Source organism: Hippocampus zosterae, chromosome 8 (assembly GCF_025434085.1).
Source record: "Hippocampus zosterae strain Florida chromosome 8, ASM2543408v3, whole genome shotgun sequence".
NCBI lineage: Eukaryota > Metazoa > Chordata > Actinopteri > Syngnathiformes > Syngnathidae > Hippocampus > Hippocampus zosterae.
The window spans coordinates 25,057,291-25,081,366 of NC_067458.1; the positions used below are offsets into that span (position 1 = coordinate 25,057,291).

At 47.2% G+C, this 24,076-nt stretch overlaps 2 protein-coding genes and 1 long non-coding RNA gene across 4 annotated transcripts; 2 read left to right on the forward strand and 1 right to left on the reverse strand.

Moving 5' to 3' along the window:
• Positions 1–4,714: 4,714 nt before the first annotated feature.
• Positions 4,715–9,831, forward strand: LOC127605831 (regulator of G-protein signaling 5-like). Of its 2 annotated transcripts, none has more exons than XM_052073643.1 (5): positions 4,715–4,814; positions 7,986–8,069; positions 8,168–8,229; positions 8,377–8,543; positions 9,165–9,831. In XM_052073643.1, the coding sequence occupies exons 1-5, from the start codon at positions 4,774–4,776 to the stop codon at positions 9,378–9,380; spliced, it is 570 nt and encodes a 189-aa protein (XP_051929603.1). In that variant the 5' UTR covers positions 4,715–4,773; the 3' UTR covers positions 9,381–9,831. The 2 variants fall into 2 exon arrangements, with proteins under 2 accessions (XP_051929603.1, XP_051929602.1); XM_052073642.1 differs by lacking the exon at positions 4,715–4,814 and adding an exon at positions 7,552–7,725.
• A 2,821-nt stretch (positions 9,832–12,652) lies between these two features.
• Positions 12,653–19,028, reverse strand: LOC127605844 (uncharacterized). Its single transcript, XR_007963672.1, has 2 exons — positions 18,976–19,028; positions 12,653–12,755 (listed from the first exon to the last, which is right to left on the reverse strand). It is a non-coding gene; the product is annotated as an uncharacterized LOC127605844 (long non-coding RNA).
• On the forward strand, positions 16,282–22,274 carry rgs5a (regulator of G protein signaling 5a). Its single transcript, XM_052073644.1, has 5 exons — positions 16,282–16,441; positions 17,028–17,141; positions 17,661–17,722; positions 19,901–20,067; positions 20,179–22,274. Exons 1-5 carry the CDS (start codon positions 16,398–16,400, stop codon positions 20,341–20,343), a joined length of 552 nt encoding a protein of 183 aa, XP_051929604.1. The 5' UTR covers positions 16,282–16,397; the 3' UTR covers positions 20,344–22,274.
• The last annotated feature ends 1,802 nt before the right edge of the window (positions 22,275–24,076 follow it).

Genomic DNA, 24,076 nt, shown 5'->3' on the forward strand with positions numbered 1-24,076 from the left:
TCCGGCACCCAAAATGACAACTTGGAACATATGACATGTTTGCTTCTGAGCTGTTCACGTCCATACTTGCACGGCGTCGGTATCGGCTGCACCGAAGACCGCTTCTTACTCAATAGCAGATTTTTACTTTAAAAAAAAAAAAAAAGGAGACGAGACGAGTTCCTCATCTGCTCTGCACAGAATCCAGGTAAAAGACGAATATTCATTGACTAATTGATAGTGTTATGTAACTCTTCTATGAACACGGAGCTCAACATATGATGAGAGTGGTTGCTCTGGACTCACGCTTCACCGACTGGTTGTAATCTCCAGCTTTTAATGGAGGCTTTCTGTTGATTCAGAGAAAACAACCATGATCAAAAGACTGTTTGGAGACTAGCTCCAAAGACAAATGACACGATGGCTGGAAATAAATCCCAATTCCAGCAAAGTTTGAATATCAATTAAAAAAATGGAATACTGCAAAAAAAAACTGATGACTGTATTTCATGTTCAAAGGGATTCAATTGGAAAGGTCGTGGCCGAGCAGTGGCCTATCCCGGCTGGCGAGAGGCGGTCATGATCCCGAACTGGTCGCCAACCATTCGTAGGGCACACATTGGCACCTGCGGACCATTTGGAGTCTTCGGTTCCTCTCCACTTGGGACATGGGTGTCTCTTTGCAAAGCCTCCGAGCATCTTTCAAGGACAACAAGCCAACGCGCTCTTTCCAATACAAGAGTTGTGCCAGTGTGTGTTTGGGGTGCGCTTGCTGTTGCTATTTTTAGCTCCTTGCCTCCGGGAGTCGGCCTTTGCTGCATGGCCGCACCGTTTCCTCCTGACTGCACAGATTCGTCAGGATATTGTTAAAAATAGTGCAGTGGAAGCACGTGTCGACAGACTACTGCAGAGCTTGACGGAGCAATCGATCAGAAGTGGGGGCGGGGGCCTGCTGGGAAAGGTGGCGGAGCAGCAGCTTGAGCGGGAAAACCCAGACTTCCTTCTCTCCGGCCACTTGAATGAAGAACTTGGACCTTTGGCGCAGCCGAGGCTGTTGAGCGGGTCCGATTTGGTGACCGCAATATTTTCACAGATGATGTGTTGGCGTTGGCTTCATCCAGTCGCCATCTTCAACTCTCGCTGACCTTATTCCACCATGTCAAAGCCTGACCCTGAATATGAAGAGGAACCGCTTTCAATTTACTAGCGGTCCCCATAACGCATGTAAGTTGAAAATACGTGTTTACCTTGGAGCGTCCAGCACGCCAACCGCTCTGCATCTGTCGCGGGATAAATCATACATAAAAATCACCTTCGCTATTACATAATCCATTAAAATGCATGACGGCCATTCTCACCGAGGCAATTTTCTCCCCCCTCAGATTGTCAACAGATGAGTCGGAATCATTTGATCACATTCTGTGCCACAAATGTAAGTCAACAACATGTTTCTGTTTTGGGGCTTTGGGGAGAAAAACGTGAAATTATTCGACTACTACACTACACGTGTTAAACACACTTTCGCTGATACCGCGCTTTTATCTGGGACATACTGCCATTTAGCATCTCCTATTTAGTCGTATGTCAATGTAACAGACCTGGTGAGTCCAAATTGAAAAACAAAACAAAAAGATAGATAGATAGATGTGTGTACAGGTGTATAAGTGAAAACACACACACACACACACGCACACACACACACACACAATTTAGAGGGTGTCAAAGTGAGGACCGGCCAAAATGTCCTCACTCTGTTGGTTAAAAACTCGTGCCGGTCCTCACAATGTCATGAGTACAAGAACACACATACACACACACACACACATGCACGCGCAGCGCTACTGTGCGTCCTTGTGCAAAACAGCATGTTGTGAGGGCTGCACAAGTCATGTTGCATATTTACAGATGAGCCATCCCGCACACTCTTGCTTCTGTCAACAACAGGGACGAGACGGATGGAGTCGAGATGTCAAACCGACACGGGGTTTGTAGAAAAACATTCCCTGCCCTTCCTCTGCCGCCCGGCGCATAAATTGATCATTTATCTTTGCTAATGATTTGTTTGTGTTCTCGCGAAAACAGCCCTCGAACATTTCTGGGAACAAGAGTCGCCTCATAGAATCTCACTGAAGAATATCGCGGGGGGCGGGGCTTGTTGCTACTTTGCCATATGAATCATGTTTACCTTGATATGTTTGTCTGACCCCACCCCTCCACACCCCCTCTTTGTCTTGGCACGTGCAGATGGTCTGGCCTTCGAATCGACGCTGCTTCAAAGTGGATTTTATAGAAATCCCCTCCTGTAAAGCAGACTATGAGCTGAATAAAACATCATTTGATATATTTGCACAATTCTTGCTCAATGGCATGGTTGTGGGGTGGGGGGCTCGGTCATGTTAGCTTGTTTTGCGGTTTACAATATTTCAAAAACAAAATAAAACAACAAAATCAATATAACGTTTAGGCTGCGAGCTGTTGAGCGCCGGCGAGGGGGTGTGGCCGGGGGGCTTCGCGGGCCCTCGCGCTCAGACTGCGGACGATTGCGTTGATGTCACATGGAGCAACGCACGCCCCTGGTCACGCAAAGTATCAAGGTCAAGAAAAGCATTTTCCCCACATCATAATGGTTGCCGGTGTTCATCGTGTCAGCTTGGTTGGCTTGCGTCTAAATAGACCCCCGAGAGAGTCGCTGTAACTTTGACAAGTGCGGAAACACGCTTAAGTGGTTATTATCTAACAGCCTTTGCGACCATCTGGCCGGGCCCTCTGCGGGCTGTTCATCGGCTCCCCGGAGTCCCGTCAGACAACTGAAAAAAAATATAATAAAATAACAATAAAAATCAAAGTTGCGGCAACGCATGCTGCCAAACAAGCCCGCAGAGACCACACGCAGAAGCGTCTCATGATGTCCTCGGACAAATTCCGGCGCTCAACGGCAACAACAACAACATTTGGGACGTGTGACTTTGTAGAAGTGATCAGTTTTCTATCAATTCCAGGACTTTTTTTAAGGAGGGGGGGGGCATTCCACTCATCATTTTCACCACCACCTTTACAACAACTTAATGGAGGACTTACATTGAAGCTGGTTTTATCTGAACAAACTCGGCCCGTCACTCTGGGAACGCATTTGGTTCACACACCACACACACTGAGGTCCCCGCAAAGACGTCAGGTGAACGGTGACACCCAAACGTTGGACGACCGAGTTAAACGACTTGCCGCATGACGGGGGCAGCCTGGCCTTCGGCTCGAAACAATAACAGCGCGATGTCGGGAAACATCATCGCGACTTCCTCTAGCATTGACCTTTGACCAGAAGCTTGTTTTCTTTCGATTCGCTCTTCCGGAGTAAATACAAACAGAGTCTGAGCACCTTCCCGTCAAATGATTGGCGTTTGTTTTTTGTGAATGACGTGACGTCGACGCTACGAAGCGACACCGCCGTCCAAGTGAGACCCTTTCGGTTTCGCTAATGACATCCGCAGCAGTAGCCTGGCAGCGGACGAGAGTTGACACAGATAGGAAACGCTTCCTCGTAAATCATTGGGGGCAGATGCTTGGTGTGTTTGCTATGCGCAGCTTCTGCGCTGCGGATGTGATTTGTGGTCGGGATGGCAAAAGCAAATAGCACTCGCAGCGAGTTCAAAGTCTTTTCTTCTTTTTAGCTTTAGCGGGCATGGATCCGGAAATTGGCCAGGATGTTTTTGTCCCAATATCCAAAGCTGCCCGAGTCCAAAAGCGGACGGCACCCCGGACTGGTCACCGAGCCGTTACTGGACCCATCCAGACAAGCGTCGCAGAGTGGAAATTCCACCCACAGTACTCGTCAAGCACTTGGCCATCAGCAACTCTGTGAAGTTGCTACCATTAGCAAGTTTGCCAAACGCCTCCTTCCAGAAGGACTCCAAAGTATCACCGTTGAGTACAATTCAGTTGTGTTGCACTTTTAAGATCCAAGATGCTTATTTGTCATATACACGCTAAACAGGAGCAGTGGGCAACGAAATGCTACCTTGCTAGTCCGTTTGAAAGTCCCCCCCTTTGACCACATTTCCACCCCTGTAACGTTCACATTTCAAAAACCCCGATTTCCCGTCATTCATTTTCTATTTCCCGCTTACAACGAACACCTTTACAATGTAAAGCTTATTGTAACGACCGGATTTTGCCCATAAATTAATGAAATGGCCTTCGTGGAACTGTGGGAAGCTAATTGCCGCAAAATGCAGGATTGCCCTCCATTGCTCAGCGATGCGACCGATCGACTCGTACTTTGTTATACGACTTCCGGAGAGGCACGGCGCAAATGCTCTGAAAAGACGTCTGGTCAACGGAAGCCAATGTGGCTGTCCGCGAAAGGCTGAAATTGCCTCTCGCTTTCGAATGGGTGTCAGATTGACGATCTGTGCATGAAGAAATTTAATCTGGGCTGTATGTTACGCATACGTACAGCACATTTGACAATAAAGTTGGATTCAATTCATGTCCCTCGGGGTACGTTGCAATGAGATGCGATTGTATTTTTATCGTCATTCAATTTTTATCGTCATTCAAATGAGACCTCAATAAGACAAGGATTTGAAAACGACAGTCGACTGGAAGTGCAGTGTGGGGAGCAAAGCAACCAACAGGTGGCAGTAGTGCGACGCACATGAAGCCAACAAGCTTGTTCAAGGCCAAAGAAGAAAATTCAGGATTTTTTTTTGTTTTTTCTTGCACCTGATTCTTCACTCAAAGACAAGCAAGCGATCGATGCAGTTGATTGATTGACGTAGCTCACAGGCACAATAAATGCGCTCCGGACACTTGAGCCTTGGAATCCGTCCATCTCTGTAAGTGTTTCTAAGTTCACACAAAGTGACTGGAGCTTCAAATGTGTCTTTTATTTTGACGATGGATGTATGGAAATTTATCAATGCAGAGATTTTCCACGACTGAAATTTAGAGCTGCTCGTAAAAGTTTTTGTTTGGATATGCGGGAGGGAAACGTTGGAACGGGTACAAGACAAGCAATGGCAAAATGGTCACCGTTGCATCAGCACGTGGTTTGGACACAAATATGTGCCGTTTTGTACTTTGATTTGATTCCACTTGTCTCTTCCCATCATGGGGGGGGGGGGGTCGTTCCTTTTCATGACCATTGTTGGTCTGAACATTTGATGCAGTTGATCAAAGCATTGCTTTTTTTTTGTCTTCGTTCCAGTAAATCTGACTCGAAGTAGCTCAACAAATTTTGCAAGCGTCATGTTCAAGAGAGGTTCACGTTTTCTTTTTGTTCGGGATACGGCCAGTTTTGAATTTTCTGCGAGCACGAGAGAACTCCATGAAAGCAAAAACAAAAACAAAACAAAAAATGTACGCCTTGTGTAGGGCCTTTTTGTTCACATTTCGGCTGGCTGCTGAGCTTCCCCACAGCCACGTGTCATAAGGACAGCACATACAGTGCCGGGTGTAAGTGGGCCATCATTTTGCACGGAACACAGCGAAATTGTCATTCGACGGTCGTCTGTGGAAACATTTTCACACTCTCATTTCAGAGTCCCGATGTCACGTCATTTTGCTCGGAACATTCATTCATTCATTCATCTTCCGAGCCGCTTGATCCTCACTAGGGTCGCGGGGGGTGCTGGAGCCTATCCCAGCCGTCTTCGGGCAGTAGGCGGGGGACACCCTGAACCGGTTGCCAGCCAATCGCAGGGCACACAGAGACGAACAACCATCCGCGCTCACACTCACACCTAGGGACAATTTAGAGTGTTCAATCAGCCTGCCATGCATATTTTTTGGAATGTGGGAGGAAACCGGAGCACCCGGAGAAAACCCACGCAGGCCCGGGGAGAACATGCAAACTCCACACAGGGAGGCCGCAGCTGGAATCGAACCACGAACACCTTTATAAGGTCAACTTCATTCGAACGACCAGATTTTTTTTTTCCCCCTCACAAAATAGTTTATGAACAAAAAGTACAGCGCGGGACTGAATGCCATGTACGTATTTGTCACGGACATGTCTTACATGTTGACGTTTTTACACGTGTAAACGTAAGCGACTGCGTTCTACAATCGGACTTGGCGGCCATTTTTAGGAAACGGTTACACGATTGACACGTTGGTGATGTCCCTCGAGGTACATCGTAGCGAGGTTCGACTCTTCCCGTCGGTTAGCCGTTGGCTCCAAAGAGAGCAGAATACAAGTCCACTGACCGTCGATGACTTTCCCGACATACCTTTTCAGCGCCACTAAAAGCCCCCCCCGCCCCCCCAGTGGAATGAGAAGAAGGTTCAGATCAGGTATTGTCCGCGACGCAAAATAATATTTCGAGGAAGCGCTCACCTCAGCGCATCCTTCCCGTCTTTGCTTTGGAAGGGATTAGAAAACAAGCATGCTGAGCTTCCGATGAGATGCCCCCCCCCCCGCCCCCCGCGCCCCCACTCTATTCTAATGGAGCCCGAAAGAACAGCTTTTTCACTGGCACGGACGTCAGCGGGCGATAAGGGGCGGGGGGGGGGGGGGGGGGCGATTTCAGGTTGCATTGGGTTAAGAGATTCTGTCGAAAAGCCCAGGTGGGGTAAAGCAAGGTTTCCGTACGCCGAGGGGGCGGGGGCGAGGGTTCTTCGCCCAGCTCGGGGCGTGTCCCCGTGCTGTCGGCTGCTGTTTTCATGTTGCGTCAAATTTGGTCTGTCGAGTGTTGACGTGAACTCAACAAAACGGGACAGGGGGGGCTCGGGACAAGCGATGTGGAGCAGCCAAATACAGCCAGGGAAAGATGACCTTTGACACGGGCCGCGAGAATTAGGGGCCACCACTGCAAACGCATTTGCTTCCCTTCTTTCTCGTCGAGTATACAAAGAAATCATTTCCGATCCAAAGAGATAACGCCGTTTCTCTTCAAAACACTCGAGTGTTTCTCATTCTGAACGTGGAGAGTCGGCGGTTGCGAAAACGTGAACCGCTGGATCTATACCGTGCGATGGAGGGCCGTCGCTCACCCCAAAAATTCCCAACACGCCTCAAAACCTTGAACGGAAAAGCTGATGAATGCAAACAATCTCAAATCACCTTCTTGACAGACTTTTCGCACGTTGGAAAAAGTTGACGAGTTGTGCTCCTTTCATCCTTCCATTTTTTTTCCGTATGCGACGCGGCCCTCCCAACGAAAAACCTTAAGGACCCCCCCCCCCACACTCCCTCTCCTACGTGACAGTTTCCAAACCAGCGCATTAGGAAACGAGAGCCAAATGCTTAAATGTCATCGAAATGTACATTTAATGCCTGCACATTATGTAAACGCCCCCCCCACCCCCACCTCCCCACACTTGGACACCAAATTGCTGGCCGCGTTTTTTTTTTCAGTGTTTTAAAGCTGCTCGTTTTGTACCGGGGAGGGAGGCGGAAGAACAAAAATGTTTTTTTTTATTTCTTTCTTGAATCATTTGATTTCCAATTTCCAAACATGTCGCCCCCCCCCCCTTTTTTTTTTTTTGCGTGACTTCATCCCGAGTCTCGCCCATTCGCCTTCTCCGATTGGCTGTGAGCTCTGATGACACATCGGAGCCCGGCGCAGGGCAAATACTATAAAGAGCTCCTCTCTTGGCTGTCGTCTGCCACACAGACAATCTGACTTCCTACCGAGGATTTATTTAAACCCCCACCCGACAGCGACGACACTCAAACCCCCCCCCATCGAGCCTTGCCAGCATGTGTAAAGGACGAGCATCCATGCCGACGTGCTGCTTGGAAAGGTACACAGAGCTTCATGAAAATGGATGGATGACAAGCGAGCCACTGGAAACTGCTGTTTTGGGGGGGGGGGGGGGGGGGGGGGAGGGGGGGGGTTGTTTTTAATGTTTACCTCCGTCTATGAATATTATTCTTGACTGTGCGGGCGAAATAGGTTTGATTCATTCGCACGGCTGACAAACGATCGCTCCGAGCTGCAAGACGCACTACTCAAGGTCGCATAGCAACTCCGAACGACCTTGGATGCTTTTTCTCTCCGCAGGGCCAAAGAGCTGAAAGCAAGGCTGGGAAACATTTTGCACCAGTCACAATGGAGGCCGTTCAGCTGTAAAATGGGGAGAAACAAGTAAGATGCGCAAAGATGACGGCCCCGTCTCGTCATGTCCGCGTCGCCCGTCGTGCAAAAATTTGGTGAAATACGAATAATGTGCCGTTTTGTTTTAGGCCAACGCTGGAGGAATGCCTGAGGTGGAAAGGATCGTTTGAACAGCTCCTGTCGAGCAAATGTACGTACGCGGTACATCCTTAACCCGTGCGCTCGGCAGTTTCAACATTTTAAAAGACAAAAAAAACAACACAGAGCCCCAATGGAAGCAACGCGTCCGCCATTTTGTGCCGGGTCGTAAATGAATTTGCTCTTCTTTCTCCTCCAGGCGGATTGTACGCTTTCACCGCCTTCTTATTATCCGAATTCAGCGAGGAGAACATCGCCTTCTACTTTGCGTGCGAAGATTACAGGAGCACCAAATGTCGCGCCAAACTACCCGCCAAAGCCCAGAAAATCTACAATGAATTCATCGGCAGCGACGCCCCGCGCGAGGTAACTCGACTAACTCCACTCCGGCGGATTTCTCCGGCACTTTACGACCACCGCCGCTGGATACAAAAAAAGAAAATTCATACAACGACAAAGAAAACCATAAATACAACAACAGAGAGTAGAAAGCACAAAAACAGTCCAACTCAAAATCAAGTCTCCCGCCGAGTCAAAAAGCAGCAGAATCAAAACGACGACTTTGAGAGATGTCCGCAAACCAGACCTGAGGCATCCGAGGACCTCCGAGAGGCCATTTCAAGATTTGAAAACAAATAACAAGGATCTTCAAAAGAACTCTAAAATGTAGTCGAGGTGATGCGCTTCCTCTTACGAGTACCAGCCAAAAGGTGAGCAGCAGCAGCATTATGGAGCAACTGGAGACACTTGATGGAGGATCAGCTGACTCCAAAGTCAAGTGCGTTCCAGTCGTCTAGTGAAAGACGCTTTCAAGGTGCTCTTGAGAAAGGAGACCGGTCCAGTTTAGTTTGAGACTGTTGGTTTAAGATCAGGAAGCAGGAGGGTCCCAAGTTCTTAGGCCGGGCTTGCAGCAGGGCCGCATTCTGAAATCTTTGCCGAGCTATCGATGGCAAACGCAATTTTGACCATTTTGTCCCATTTTTGCAGATTAACATCGACCATGAAACCCGCGACATCACCAAAGCCAACATGCACTCGCCGTCACCGTGCTGCTTCGACCAGGCGCAGCACAAGATCTACATGCTCATGGCCAAAGACTGCTACCCGCGCTTCCTGCGCTCGCCGGCCTTCAGGGATCTCGTCAGTGAAGCCAAGCCAAGCGGCAAGCCGCCAAAAGAGCCCCGGCTGGTGAAGAAGGCGTGAAAGGAAGCCGTGCTGAGCGTCAAAAGGGGTGGTGTCCCTCTCGTGAAAGACTTCGCGCTTTGAAAGCCGGAAAAGAAAGAAAATGTGGGATTCCTGACCCCCCCCCCCCCCACCCCCACCGCGTAACTGGAGTTTCAATGAAAAGCGGTCAGGTGGTCAAGAAAGGTGGTTCGGAGAAACCACAAGCGGAAGCTTGTGAGAAATGGAATCACACTTTTTTAAAAGTTTGCCTATACTAAAAAACAAAACCGGTGTCGGTGTCGAGGCAAACGCGTTTGTAACGTCTATGTCACGATGTCTGTTTGTGACGAAACTGATTTTTGTATTTCTGTGGCTGTATTTTGTGTGTTTTTACAAACGAAAAGGCTCTAAATCACGTGCAATATCATATATTGAGATATGAAGGTTGTATTTTTACACAGCAGCAAATAAAGTTGACACGCTCAATTAATTCGGGTTGTCATCGTCCATGCTCCACCCGCACAATTCCCACTGAGGAGAGCCGCGTGAGCAAGGGGCACGTGCTCTTGCCCCAAAGTCAGCTGGGATAGGCTCCACCCACAATCCCAATGAGGATATACCCTATAGAAAATGGATGGGTGATAATGTTTCCTCAAACAAAGGCAGTGGTGGGCAATTATTTTTGGCGTAGGGCCACATGAGAACCAGAAAATATTATCGAGCACCGGATGAAAAGGGGGGCGGCCCGGTAGTCCAGTGGTTAGCACGTCGGCTTTACAGTGCAGAGGTACCGGGTTCGATTCCAGCTCCGGCCTCCCTGTGTGGAGTTTGCATGTTCTCCCCGGGCCTGCGTGGCTTTTCTCCGGGTGCTCCGGTTTCCTCCCACGTTCCAAAAACATGCGTGGTAGGCTGATTGGATGCTCTAAATTGTCCCTAGGTGTGAGTGTGAGCGTGGATGGTTGTTCGTCTATGTGTGCCCTGCGATTGGCTGGCAACCGATTCAGGGTGTCCCCCGCCTACTGCCCGAATACGGCTGGGATGGGCTCCAGCACCCCCCGCGACCCGAGTGAGGATTAAGCGGTTCAGAAAATGGATGGATGGATGGACGGATGAAAAGGGTGAACTAAATTCGAAATCATATGAATTGGATTTCTTTCTTTAAAAAGCAGCATTTTGCATTTTTTGGCACGTTTTTCAGACTTTAAGAGTACATTATTCCGTCGTGTCAAACGGGATTTGCTTGACTTGGCGCTACTGCGGGCTTCCGTATTGTCTCCCCCTTCCTCCCTATGCTCTGCAACTTCTGCAACAAGTAACTGCGCCACCTGGCGTTGAAATGCCTGTCATTACAAGTCCAAATGAAATGAATGCCGTCGCTGACATCGAACCTTAACTGTGTACCAACCTTCGGCGGGTCGGATTAAAAAGACCAACGGGCCGGATTTGGCCCGCGGGCCGTAGTTTGCCCACCCATGGAGACAGTATATTTGAATTTTTTTTACCCGTGTCTTAATAAGCACCATCAGTTAAACAAAATGCGAATACATTCATTAGCGGTGTAAATGTGCCGAATTTTGTGGCTGTTCTCACACAAACTGGAGTGCACTTGACTTTGGAGTCAGCCGATCCTCCATCAAGCGTCTCCAGTTGGTCCTCAATGCTGCCACTTGCCTCTTGGCTGCTACTCGTAAGAGGGAGCGCATCACTCCTACTTCACGGGCTCCAGAAACATTTTTGGAGTTCTTTTGAAACATCCTGTCATTTGTTTTGTGACGTTTTTTTGTGTGCTTTCTACACTCTTTGTTATGAATTTACCGTTTGTTGTCGTACGAATCGTTTTGGCTCCATGTGCGTCACTTTGGATTCAGCGGTGGTCGTTCGTTTTCAAGCGCTCTCCAAATGCACTCGAGTTGAGCTGAGAAACAACTGCTGTGTCGTTTTTGATAACCTCTATAAATAAGATCCAACACAGCATGTACAGTAAGTCTCACCTTAGGCCGCGTCCCATCCGAGTGCATCATGCGATGCTATTAATACGCGCGCGTATGTTCTCATTCCACGGTAGCCAGCAGCATGCGTCGCGTTTCGTTGCCGCACCTTGGAAACCGTGGGAATAGGAAACGGGAGCGACCGCGAGAAAAGTGACAGCATGAACGTAACAGAGCCAGCTGTAAAACTTTATTAGAAGCCGAGCAACTGTTTGCACTTGTCATCAACTTCAGGTCATAAATTGCACAAAAAAAAAGTGCAGCGAACAACCTTCAAAGGGGTACGGAGAGAAACTATTGGCCAAATTCCGCTTATCCAATTTGTTGTTGCGTTTGACATTGTTGCGCCACATGATTTATTTTGTCCAAATCTGCTTTCAGTCTACTTTGTGTATTCAGATGTCATGACATGGGAAGCGGTGTTGGGGACCAACAGCTGGCTCACTCGCACGTTGCATAATGAAACACTTGGAGGGCTGCTACACTCGCGCGTACAATTTCCGCGCCGGCATTTTGTCTTCACGACAGTATGGCAAGGAGGTTTTTGTTTTTTTTTTCAATCATTTCAGGCCCGATTCATTGCCCGGGGAGATGACTTTGGATTGCCTTCTGTCGGCCCTTCACCTGCGTCTGTGATTAGTCTTGCCTTAGGCAGCTGGCGTTGCACGCCTTGCTCAAGAGCAAGTCCGGACAGAAGCGCAGTCAAATGCTCATTTGAGAATTGGACCTTTTGTTGTTGTTTTCATCTTGCACTCAACAAAGACTCCATATCATCGAGAGACCTCCGATTCCCTTCGGATGACTTGTATTTCCGGAAATAGTTCATGAGGCTCCCGTTTTCTGTATGAACGGCAGGGGGCAGTAAAATGCAGCAAATGGCCATTACAGTACAACCGGGTTGTGCGTTTGGTGGAAATGTCACTGGACATTTTATTTCACACTTACTGAAACTACTGAGATGAAATTATCACCGGTGAAACAAAGTCAATATTGTGACCCCCCCCCCCCCCCACGCCCCCCTCACACACACATATTCAAATAAATAGTGTGAAGACAAGAGCTCAAAAGATGAACAAAGACTGAAAACAATTAAGTATCGATTTGTGGAGACACGGCATTAAACTCTTTTTCCCCCTTCTCGGCTGTCTGGATTATTGGGCCCACGGCGACGTTCATTGGAGAGCAGCACAAAAACATTTACTGAAATCTTTCCCTCAAAAGTCATGATTTATGTTATTTAAAAAAATAAAATCAAATAAATGTCGTCGGGTGCGTTTCCCATAAATGATAGGTGTCATGACCTGCACGTTTTCCCAAGTCTCCCTGTTCCAGCACACCTGATTGAAATGATCAGATCATCAGCAAGCTCTGCGCAAGCCTGACATTGAATCGATTCATTTGAATCGGGTGTGTTGCAACAGGGAGACTTGAAAAAACATGCAGGACAGCGGCCCTCCACGACCTGAGTCGGACACCTATACCTTAAATCAGGGGTGCCCATTAGGTAGATCCTGATCTACCGGTAGATCTAAGACAGGTCCCAAGTAGATCCGAGGAGTGTCGAGAAGAAAAAAAACAAACAACCATTTGTGTGTCTTTGTACATGTTAGTAATATATTTTTTGTGTTAATATACACTGCACACTAATCAGTCTCATTTTCAATAAAAAATATATTAAAAAAATAAAGCAGGTAAATCTTAAATTTGTGTGTGTGTGTGTGTGTGTGTGTGCGTGCGCGCGCCGTTAAGGGTAGATCCCGTGAGGTTAGTTGATCAAAAAGTAGATCTTCGATCCAAAAAGTTTGGGCACCCCTACCTTAAATGTTTGTCTCCTGCAAATGGAGACAGTCTTGTGCTTTTGTTATGTTCTTGCACCCTCTGGTGGTCAACATCTGATGTTGCACTACTATTGAGTGACCGTGAACGGAAGTCGTCTTCAGCGTAACCCGAAGTATTGTCCATACGTTTCATTGCTGATTGTATACAGCAATTGTAACACTCACCTTCGATTTAATTTGGGTGTTTTTTGTTTTTCTATTCTCTACAGTTTTGTCTAAAAGCCCAAAGTGGAATTTTGCCCTCCGTGGAGGTGGAAGGTTGATGACCACTGTCCACATGACATCCTTACAGAATGCCGTGAATGCATTTCTCACAAATGATGACGTCGGATGAGACATTCCACGAGGCGCTTGCCTCATCTTTTACCAAGAGAGCACGAAGAGTGACGCTCGTCAGATTCTGAGGCCAAAGTCCAAAGAGATCAAAAGGCAGAAACCCCGCAGCAGTAATGCCAGTGCGCCCCTGTTGATTATTTCGATGCTTTGAACTTGTAATTTTTGGATCCTCGCATTAAAACTCATCGGAATGTCAGTCTGTCTGGGATCAGTCTGTCTGAAATGTCAGTGGGACTTTTTGGGCGTGGGACATCAGCTTTATGGAAACAAACTCCAAATGGAAGCAAATTTCACTCGATATCGAAAACAGAAGTGATGGTGTTTGGTCCCAGTGACCCTTGTACATCCCATCCCGTGTCTCCAACTTGGGTCCGAAACTGGACAGCGATTTGAAATTGGTGCGGCAAATTGGTGGCGTTACCAAATCGGGCTTTGGAGTCAGCTGATCCTCCATGAAGCATCTCCAGTTGGTCCAGAATGCTGCCGATGGCCTCTTCACATCACCGCTATTATTTGTTGTATATAATCTGCTATAATCTTGAAAAGGCCTCGCCCCCACCTCTGAAATTCTTGAAAAATGCACGCGATAAAAATGAAATTGACAAGTTTGATTGTGAGAAGGCAGGAGGATGTGACCTCAGACGAACTTTGGTTTTTCCTCCATGTCCCAATATTCTCTTTCCACTTGGGACCCCCATTTGGAACTTTCCCATGCTTGGACTGTTAAATTGTTGTTATTCTCTTCTGCGCCGCTCATATGATTGAACTTGAAAGAATTTCTTGAAGATGTTGACTGCTGTGTTTGTACTCGGCTCGGCTGGGGCGGAACCGCCGGCGCTATTCGTTTCTGGGGCAGTGGTTGACACGAACAAAGTTGCATCTTTGAGTATGGCGACCTGGTGCGCGCCGGGCTAAGAATCCCCAACTTGAGGCGCACCCCGGCCCACATCTCCGGCGTGAACATGCCGAGCTTCGCAAGTAGCGTTGAAGCTCCACACTGCGTGTCTGCTAAATGCGAGATCATGGAGGTCGGTGCAGTTGCGTAACAGGAGCCACAATGTCAACTCGGCCTTTTGTATTTCAAACTGACCTCTGATGGAAAATGTTCTCCGAGTAAAGGAATTCAATGTACTTTTCTAAGATTAGGATGATAACTAACACTTCTTCTACCTTCGTGTTTTCTCTTCCCCGTTTAGGTCTTGAAGTGGCAACAACGAAAGCCGTCGTATTTCCGAAGCAAACGGGCGTTGGAGATGTTTCCCGTCCCATGTGTAAGAAGGAGCCCTTGCAAATAAACATCTGAATGAAAACAATTTATGCTGCTGTGGGAAAAGCGATTTAATTTCCTCTTGCCTTCGTGCGGGCTGGAGAAGCCCTGAGAATCCGGACACTTATTAGTCACCCGGCCTTGTGTCTGCAATTCAGCAAGAAAGTCGACGGCAAATATTTCACGCTGGAAATATCCGGCTAATTTCAGTCAGTAAAGTGTCAAATGGAGCGCTAGCCCAACTCACCTCGAGTGCATTTCTGCAGCCCTTTCAAAACAACGCTCCATACAAAGTGCTCTACGCGGAGCATAAAGAACGCACGCGACAACAAACGGGTAACTTCAGAACAAGAGAGCAGAAAGCACAAAACAGTCCGACTCAAAATCAAGTCTCAGGCTGAGCCAAAAGCCAAAGAATAAAAAGAAGTTTGAAGACGAGTTTTCAAGACGGCCGGCGAGGGGGGCTGGACGAACGTTCATCCCAAAGAGAGGGAGCGGCAAAATACCTTTGATCCCAACAACAATAACAAAAGTGTTTTGGTGAAATGAATGCCGTACTGTAAGCTGTTAGATCGGCATGATGCAAGTTTGGCTGCATTCTAATATATACATACACACACACACACATACATACACACACACACACACACACACATACATGTATATATATAAAACCAAAGCCCGACCTCAGCACGGTTGCATTCTATATATCAAAACGTATATTGGTCTTGTCAAATATAACGTAGTGAGGAAGAAAAGTAGTGAGCGAATAAATGAAATGATCGTGGCGAAAATTTGGTGACACTAAATCGCAGGGAATAATCATATTCATTCGTCTCTTCCCTGTCCAAAGGGGACCGGGTCCCTTTTGATTCCGTTTCAAATCGTCGCTTATGATCGAGCGAAGATACATTTGGAAATGTCAGGAAACAACTTCTTCCTCTCAGTAGACGAGTTTCCCAGAGCGAGAGCCGGGGAAAGGTCAGCCTCTTAGCCGGCTTCTCGCTGCGAGGCCGCGCGGGTGAGTATACGAGAAAATTGGGAGTGATTTTCCAATAAGTCAACTCTGGTGCCGAATTCAGTCCCCTGTAGCAATTCCGTTTGCCGTGTGTGTGTGTGTGTGCGTGTATGAAAAAAGGCTCATTAGCAGTCATCGCACTCAATCGTTTTGATTTTAACTTAGCCAATGTTGACTGCGGATGTCATAAACAACAACAGCTCCGGAGCCAGCTATCAAATAAAACGTGATCAGAAAACCACCTCCATCGAATGATCATCGCCGTGCCACTTCACAAGTGTCCGTATGGTAATTTTGGAAAGACTTCATCCATTCCAAATCGATAACAACAGCCCCCCTTGTAAGTCAGGATGAATACGCCGCGGCGAAAGGTGTTTGAATGTAAACACCTGTCCTTCTTTGTCGGGGCTCCGCGGTGGCCTGGGCTGCAACACATTCCAGTCTGATTGGCTTCACTTTTGGCCCGCAGCCCAGAGGGCGGTCTGCATAAAACCCCGCCGTCTTTCAAGCCACGGTCAGAAGGCGAGAGCAACTCGAAGGCTCACTTTGGACAAAAAAATAAATAAATTCCATAACATTTTGGAGCACACTGCCTGAAGGTTCTGCAGAATGTGTAAAGGATTAGCTGCCCTGCCCCAAACCTGCCTCGAAAGGTAAGAGCAACCTGCAAAGTTATTTTTTTTTTCTTCTAGAATTAGAGCTTTCTCCAACTTGGTTAGTTTCTCAACAGTGAAAACGATTGTCATGATAAAACCGCAATGTCGAGATTAACAGCATATTATTTTTTGTATAATTCATCTGGTGAATGTTGCGTTTCCGGCAGCGTTATATCATCGATGTGTGCAGGATGTTGCATAATAAATCAGCGATTAAAAAAAATAATAATAATAAATAGAATGTTTGGTTTTGTCACTGGAGGGTCGCGGTTTTAGGTCCCGCTACGGACAAGATGTGAAAATGGCAACTCGTTTTGGGAGAGATACTTGTTCTGCATGCTGCTTTTTGAAGTGCCCTTGAGGAAAGCCACCCCGATTCCCCCCCCCAGTTCAAAATGTGCAGTTCGGTTTTCGTGTGTCCCGATTTCTCTCCTTGCTTGTGCGGGATCTGGTTCGATGTGTGGCGTGCAACACAAAATGTCGACTGAGAAATTCAATTGAATTTCGCCTGCAGGGTTTGTCAACAGTGAAATCAAACCAGCAACAATGACGATTACGTGTGCCTCTGCTTGATTTCTTCCAGGGCTAAAGAGATCAAGTCCAAATTAGGAGTCTTGCTTCAAAAGCCAGAAAATGCAATCGACCTCATCATTCCCTATCCGGAGAAAACGGAGAAGAAGCCGGAGAAGCAGCAGAAGTAACTCTTTTTCTGTTTCTTACTGTGTGTGTGTGTAGCGAGCCGCAGTCGCAAGAGCAAAACGTTTCACAGCCGTAACAAAATATCGAGGATAAAATCTAAATATATATCTAAATGTGGTTTTTATTCATGAGAGGTCAAGTCAGATCGGAGGATGAAGACTTGCAAAGCATTCAGAATGACAAGTCAACTGCTGTTTTTACAAATCCTGCGACTCATGAGGATTTTATTTTCAGCCTCGTTTTTCCATGATTGAATCTGGAGTTAATGTTTTTTTTTTTTTTTTAAAAACACTTTTTTGAGGGAGGGGATTTTTTTCTTTTAGCGAGGACACCGAATTTGCTGTCATTCATTTGTCATTAATTAATTAATTGATGACTTAATTCATTGGGAATTTCTCCATTGTGAGACAAATAAAGGTTTTCTTTAACCCCCGACTCCAAGATTTTAATAAACAACGTGAATGTGCACGAAGATTCCCTCACCATTTTGTTGACATGAAACATTCTCTGCGCACAGACCGTCGTGCGAGGAAGCGTCGCAGTGGCGTGAGAGTCTGGACCGAGTCCTGAACAACAACTGTAAGTTGGCCCCCCTTATCTCAGTCTTACTTTGGCTGTCTCAGCACAGAAACACTGAGTACATACAACACGATGACACGTGTACACGACATTGCGGATTAGGAAGTCTGTTCACTGTCGCTGCGCTGGTTCCGATCGTACACATTTAACCAGAGGTGAAGACGACTTCAGATGTCATTTTGTAGAAGTTCCTCTGAGATTACGCAAGAGCTGATCTTGAGTTCATCAAGAACTATTCCCGAACAGGAAACAATGCCTTCTAGAGGTCTGCTATCTGTCTGAGAGACTGTTTACAGTGGAATGGTTGTTTGAATTTGGATTCCTTTTTTTTTGCGGGGGGAGAGGGGGGGTTAAAACATGAGTGACATGCAGTATTTCCAGACGCAAACTCAAGGGAGTTCAGAGCCCATTTGATGGCATCGCTAACTTGACCCATACCACTTGATGATGATCCCGGTGTCCGTATTGGGTTGTAGTCAAAGCAGTGGCCCCCAAAGGACCAGTTGAGACAAGCACATGCTGTTAGCGGACCGGCAATCATGTTTTCATTGCTTTTAAATTGCCCGTTTTAAAGCACTGCTACTGACAACAAAGATAATTATAGGATAAGTGAACATCTAATGAACATGAATTTTTGTTTCATTCATTTCAGTGTTATTGCACTGTAGAGCAAATGTAGAAGCAAATGAAATAACTACGGACAAACAATTACATATTATAAACAAAAAAATTGTTAAGTTATGATCTTCCATGCGGGTTAGCATCGTTGCTACTTGTAAATGCGACACGATTGATTGCTGCTTTCATTCGGTGGCTGCGGGCTAGTTGCTAGCGACTCTTGTGCTCATGTTGACGTGGGGGAGGCTGTTCAAACTCCGCTCGCATTTTCACGCTTTCCATTTGACCACTTGGGTGCTACTTGTTCAAATTGATTCAACCGCTTTCTTGTCTTACCTTGTTGGGGACGACATGCCACGCACAACGGCTTCCTCCTCCGCGTCGCTCGGGGAGGGACTTCTCTTGTCAAACGAGTTTCATCTTCGGAAGTCGTGGCGACCCGGCAGCTTCGCGTTTAGCTGTTTGTTCGGTCCATAGGTGTCCAACTCAGGTCCTGGAGGACCGCTGATCGCATGTTTTTTTTCCAGGTCTCCCTGTTGCAACACACCTGATTAAAATGATCAGTTCATCAGGCTTGCTGACCGGGCTTGTTGATGATCTGATCATTTGAATCAGGTGTGTTGCAACAGGGAGACATGAAAAAACATGCGGGTCAGCGGTCCTCCAGGACCTGAGTTGGACACCTATGGTTTGGTCGATTCGTTACAATTACTTTCTGTGTACAGTACTGTGTCTTTCGTTGATTGGCCGATGTTGTTCATTTCAACTAGCAAACCAAGGTTGGAAGGTAGACTCGAGTAGCGCATATTTCCGCCACGATTGAGTGAATAAATATTCTCCCAGGTCCCAGGTCTGTTTGTCACTGGCTACCAAATGGGCCGTGCCTCGGCGCCGGTCCGCGGACCGGTGCTTGGGGATCTCTGTTTCTACCGGTTCAAAATGTGAAGGGTTTTTTTCCTTTTTTTTTTTCGGTTTTATTGTTTGGCTCCACAAAACAGCTCGTCAACAACCGAATGGGCGTCACGTGCGTCTCTTTGTGTATCTTTGCACGGCAGCTTGATTGCGGCCCAGAGCTATTTACATCCCAGCCGGCCATTACCGCGCGGTAGATGACAGATGAAAGCCTCGCGGACCGAGCGGAAGGCTTATCGTCAGCGGCGCACACTTGACCAGACAATGGAAAGTTCGAAGGGCATTGTGCTGAATTACAATGGCTTTTAATGAACCAAGCTCGTGTCGCTTCTGGCCTTACTATTCTGGAATGTAAACACCGTGTATTTCTTTCCAAATAAAGGCAATGATGCGTCCGTGACTGAAAAAAAACGTGAAAACCGTGTCATGAATTACTTTCCGGGAAAAAAAAAAAACGCTTCATTGACTCACCGTCGACAATCAGCGATGTGTCTCGCTTTCAACAGCCAAGTCGATCATTTCATGTCTAGTCTATGTTTTCCACAAAGAGTGAGATGACGTTCAGCCCAAATCCGCAGCCGCTCACCCAGCAAATTCTCACTCACTTCGCGTATATGACAAGTGTTTTTTTCACCCCGCGTCCATTAGATGGTCTCGCTACTTTCCGTAGCTTCCTGCAGTCCGAGTTCAGTGACGAGAATATTGAGTTCTGGATGGCCTGTGAGGATTTCAAGAAGACCAAGAACCCGGCCAAGATGGCGGCCAAGGCCAAAATAATCTACGAAGACTACATTCAGTCCGAGGGACCGAAAGAGGTCAGGCTTCCCTTCTCGCGTTCGATTCGTGGATTTAACATTAACGTGGAGGTCAAGGGTCAGCAACCGCATGCGGCTCTTTCATTCTTATGTTGCGGCTCTGCGTTGCAGGTCAACATTGACCATTTCACCAAGGATGTGACCCTGAGGAATTTGGTGCATCTTACTCCCGAAAGCTTTGACCTGGCCCAAAAGCGCATCTACGCCCTGATGGAAAAAGACTCCTTCGGTCGCTTCCTGCGGTCCGAGCAGTACCAGGAGCTCTTGGTCAACTAAATCCGAGCCGGAGAGCGAGCAGCTGGGTGGGGAAGTGCTGGATGGATTTGGCTCCAATATGATTCCTTCAAAATTAAAAATGAACATTTTGAATTATTACGTTGAATCGGTGTCAAGAGAAAAATATATATTTCTTTTTTTGAACAAAATGCGAGCGAAAAGTGGAATGAACAATTCTCGGGTCAAAGAAAATCCACGACGTCGCGCACCCACTTCTCCACCCGACGCGCACTTTTGCAATCCTGTTGAAAAAGTCAGCTGCTCAAACTAAATGGGACCATCAAATTTCCCTCCGCATCGCATCCCTTGCGATACAGAAGCAACAAAATCAATAACTAACAATCAATTGTCATCATGAAGAGAGGGCGTCATTAGAAGGTCATTTGTTCAGACCTGATTGAGTTTTCGAAGGCGGAGCCAAACTGCCCGCGAATGACGCAAAACTGCATTTCGACATTCCTTCAAAAACATCTTTGAAGAATTGTCAAATCGAAGGATTTGACAATTCTTCATTTTGCGCCGGAAAAATGGCAAGCTAGCGATACACGCTACGCTAGTCTGTCTGTTCCAGCTTGACTGCGCCTCAGCGCACACAACAAAGTCCTTCCGAAACCCCCACCAAAAATGTAAATTTCCCCAGTGTGGGACAAATAAAGGATATCTTATCTTATCTTATCTTAAACACTTTTGGACTGGAGGATGTTGGACTAGAGACGCCTCGTGTCTCTAGTCAATGAGCGCTCGCAGAATGATGCTCTCTTGGAGCAAAAGCGGGGTCCTTTTCCTTACTGTAAAAAAAAAAATGTAGTTTGAACTCCAAATGTCAAGCTGGAAAGTGAAATAAATCTTTTCAGTACTACACGCATACAAAAAAGAGTTTGAAGGACTCTGTATTGTCACCCCAACAACTCAGCAAATTGTTTTGAAGCAAAAAAAAAAAAGTTTTCCGAGTGTACCTGTTCCAGCACACCTGATTGAAATGATTATCTCTTCACCCCCTTAACCCCCCCCAAAAAAGCCCTTAAAACTAAATCAGCTAATGGCAAATGATTGACATGTTCCTAAAATGAAACGTGCATCGGCCCTCCTGCAAATTACAACGCGCTGAGTGATTATCACCGTACCCTCTTTTGTCGTTCCTCACACGCTCGCGCTCACGCATTTCTTTCGAATGTCCACCGCGCTCCTCTTTTGGCTCCTGCGAGAGCCGCCGCCCTTGCGGAAAGTGCTGGCAAGTTGGCTCAGTGGTCGAGCTCCTCAGCTCCCACGAAACTGCAAGTCGCTCGGATGGGAAATCACGTGGGAGGGAAACTTGGAATCAGGCAACTGCGCGGCCATTTGCTTTTTATGAAATGTACACCCAGACATCAGCAAGCTAGCTGGAGCGACGTTTTTATCCCACGTGCTCTCACTTCCAATGTTGTATTCGCCGTACCCGCAAACACGAACCAGGGACGAGATTTCCGATTGCTCCCAATGCTAGTTGATCTCTTTCTTCGATTGATTCGTTGATTGGTATATATTGGAGCGGAAAGTCAACAGTGATGGAAACAATGCTATGGCTAATATTTGTCTTCAATTAGATTAGAGTTCACATACTGCAATTATATACATGTTTACGACATACATCTGTTTACGATATATCTATATATATGTGTATTACAAAAAGCATGTATTCTGTAATCAACGCATTTATTGTTGTTTCCATATTCACCATTTGTGAAGTGCTTTTTGTTTTAGAGCATCGGCGTGATGTGGAGGCGAGCCGTGGCACCGATTAGCCAGTCTGATGCCACAAAAGGAGGCGCCGGTCCGTCGGCATCGGCAGATCAGAAACAAAAAAAAAAACGACTTTGAGAATGATGAAGATGTCCCCTGCAATGTATGTTTTGGGAGTTGAGCACATAAATATATCATATCTGCGTACTACAGACTACTTCTGAAGATGTATTTATTTGACGTGTGAATATTGATTTGCATTTCTCGCTGTCTAATTTAGTCGTAAATACAAATGCGTGTGCACGCCGTAACGGACGATCGCTTGAAAAATAGATTAATTCATTCATTCATTCATCTTCCAAGCCGCTTGATCCTCACCAGGGTCGCGGGGGGTGCTGGAGCCTATCCCAGCTGTCTTCGGGCAGTAGGCGGGGGACACCCTGAATCGGTAGCCAGCCAATCGCAAGGCACACAGAGACGAACAACCATTCGCACTCACACTCACACCTAAGGACAATTTAGAGTGTTCAATCAGCCTGCCATGCATATTTTTTTGGAATGTGGGAGGAAACCGGAGCACCCGGAGAAAACCCACGCAGGAGAACGTGCAAACTCCACACAGGGAGGCCGGAGCTGGAATCGAACCCGGTACCTCTGCACTGTGAAGCCCACGTGCTAACCACTGGACTACCGGGCCGCCTATGTTTATTTATTGATATTGATATTGATAGATTGATGGTTTTATTAGAGGGCAGGGGAGGGGTCTCAAGGGTAAATATTTTGGTCGTGGTCGTTCAGTGGTTCCAAGTTGTGTGCGTCCACCGCGGCGAAAAGCGTCCCCTTAAGACGCTCGTTCAAGTTGAATTTGCCATCTTGGTGAATTCCCAGGGTGCGTTCAACAATAGAATGTTCCCCATCCTGACTGAGCATGGACATGAGGTCATTTTAACCACAGACGGGCTGTGATTAAAAGCGGCTGGGCCAAAAAGCTTCCATTTTCTCCTAATATGGCGTCACCCCCAACATAAAATGGCCGCCCGTCTGAGAATCGGCCAGTAATCTGGAATTAATTGAAGAGTCAAAGTTCAGAATCGGGCTGATGTGGAATTAGCTTCCACAAATTGGCCCTTTCGTTAAATTGTAATGGGGGAGAAATGCCCACAGGAGCGTTTCGACTTGTTTCTGGAGAATGCGCCCCCCCCCCCCCCCAGTCGTCAGCGTTATTTATTTTATTTCGCTTTTTTTCATCCGCCATCTGATGAGTGAACAACGGAACGGAAACAGATGTGACAGAGAGAGTCGGCCAACACAAACACGGTCGAAGGCTTCGCCCGGTCACAAGCGCGGCTATTTCCAAGAAGTTGGAAAAGCTCCGATTCCTTCAAGGGAGGGGGCGGGGTGGGGGGGGGGGGGCTCGGTGACATTTTCCAATGACTTGTTTGCTTTACGGATCTGGCGCATTGTCGCAAGGAGCCTCAGAGGGCGGCGCGCCGTCGTGGTGAAATCTATCCAACGGTATGTCGACGACGATAAGGGGGAACGCCATCCGCCAAATGTCGTCACCAGTTTTCGAGACGTAAATACGATCCAGGAATGGGGTCAAAGTCACGATGTTGACGGCGGGACTGACGTCAGCCTCGACCTCGGGGATTCGGGGCCACCTTTTCGGGAAGACCTCGTCTGTTGTTATGGACGTTGGGGGGAAATAAGATCACCGTGACGTTAACGACCTCCATGAGTTGGCCATTTGCAACATCTGCCGAGTAGAAGATTGAGATCCAATGAAAACCAACATGGAATAACTTTTGATCCCTCGGCGCATTAAAAACCGCCAGCGTCGCTTGTAGGACATTGTCATGTGGGCTGAGGAATCATTCAACGCCATCCCATTGATCAACAACATCCAGAAAGGCTTCTCGGGGGGCCCGAGTTGGACTGACGGCAAGCGGGAGAGCGTGCTGTGGTCTGACGAGTCCGCATTTTTGGCAACAATTCATTTTTCGGAAACCACGAA

What these genes read in the sequence shown, in the direction of transcription:
- LOC127605831 (XM_052073642.1), top strand. Translation starts at nt 7,682, where the DNA reads ATGTGTAAAGGACGAGCATCCATGCCGACGTGCTGCTTGGAAAG. An exon ending in TGTAAAATGGGGAGAAACAA is followed by an intron (nt 8,070 to 8,167) that starts GTAAGATGCGCA and finishes GTTTTGTTTTAG; the next exon opens with GCCAACGCTGGAGGAATGCC. An exon ending in GCAGCGACGCCCCGCGCGAG is followed by an intron (nt 8,544 to 9,164) that starts GTAACTCGACTA and finishes CCATTTTTGCAG; the next exon opens with ATTAACATCGACCATGAAAC.
- rgs5a (XM_052073644.1), top strand. Translation starts at nt 16,398, where the DNA reads ATGTGTAAAGGATTAGCTGCCCTGCCCCAAACCTGCCTCGAAAG. An exon ending in CCCCAAACCTGCCTCGAAAG is followed by an intron (nt 16,442 to 17,027) that starts GTAAGAGCAACC and finishes GATTTCTTCCAG; the next exon opens with GGCTAAAGAGATCAAGTCCA. An exon ending in CCGAGTCCTGAACAACAACT is followed by an intron (nt 17,723 to 19,900) that starts GTAAGTTGGCCC and finishes CGCGTCCATTAG; the next exon opens with ATGGTCTCGCTACTTTCCGT.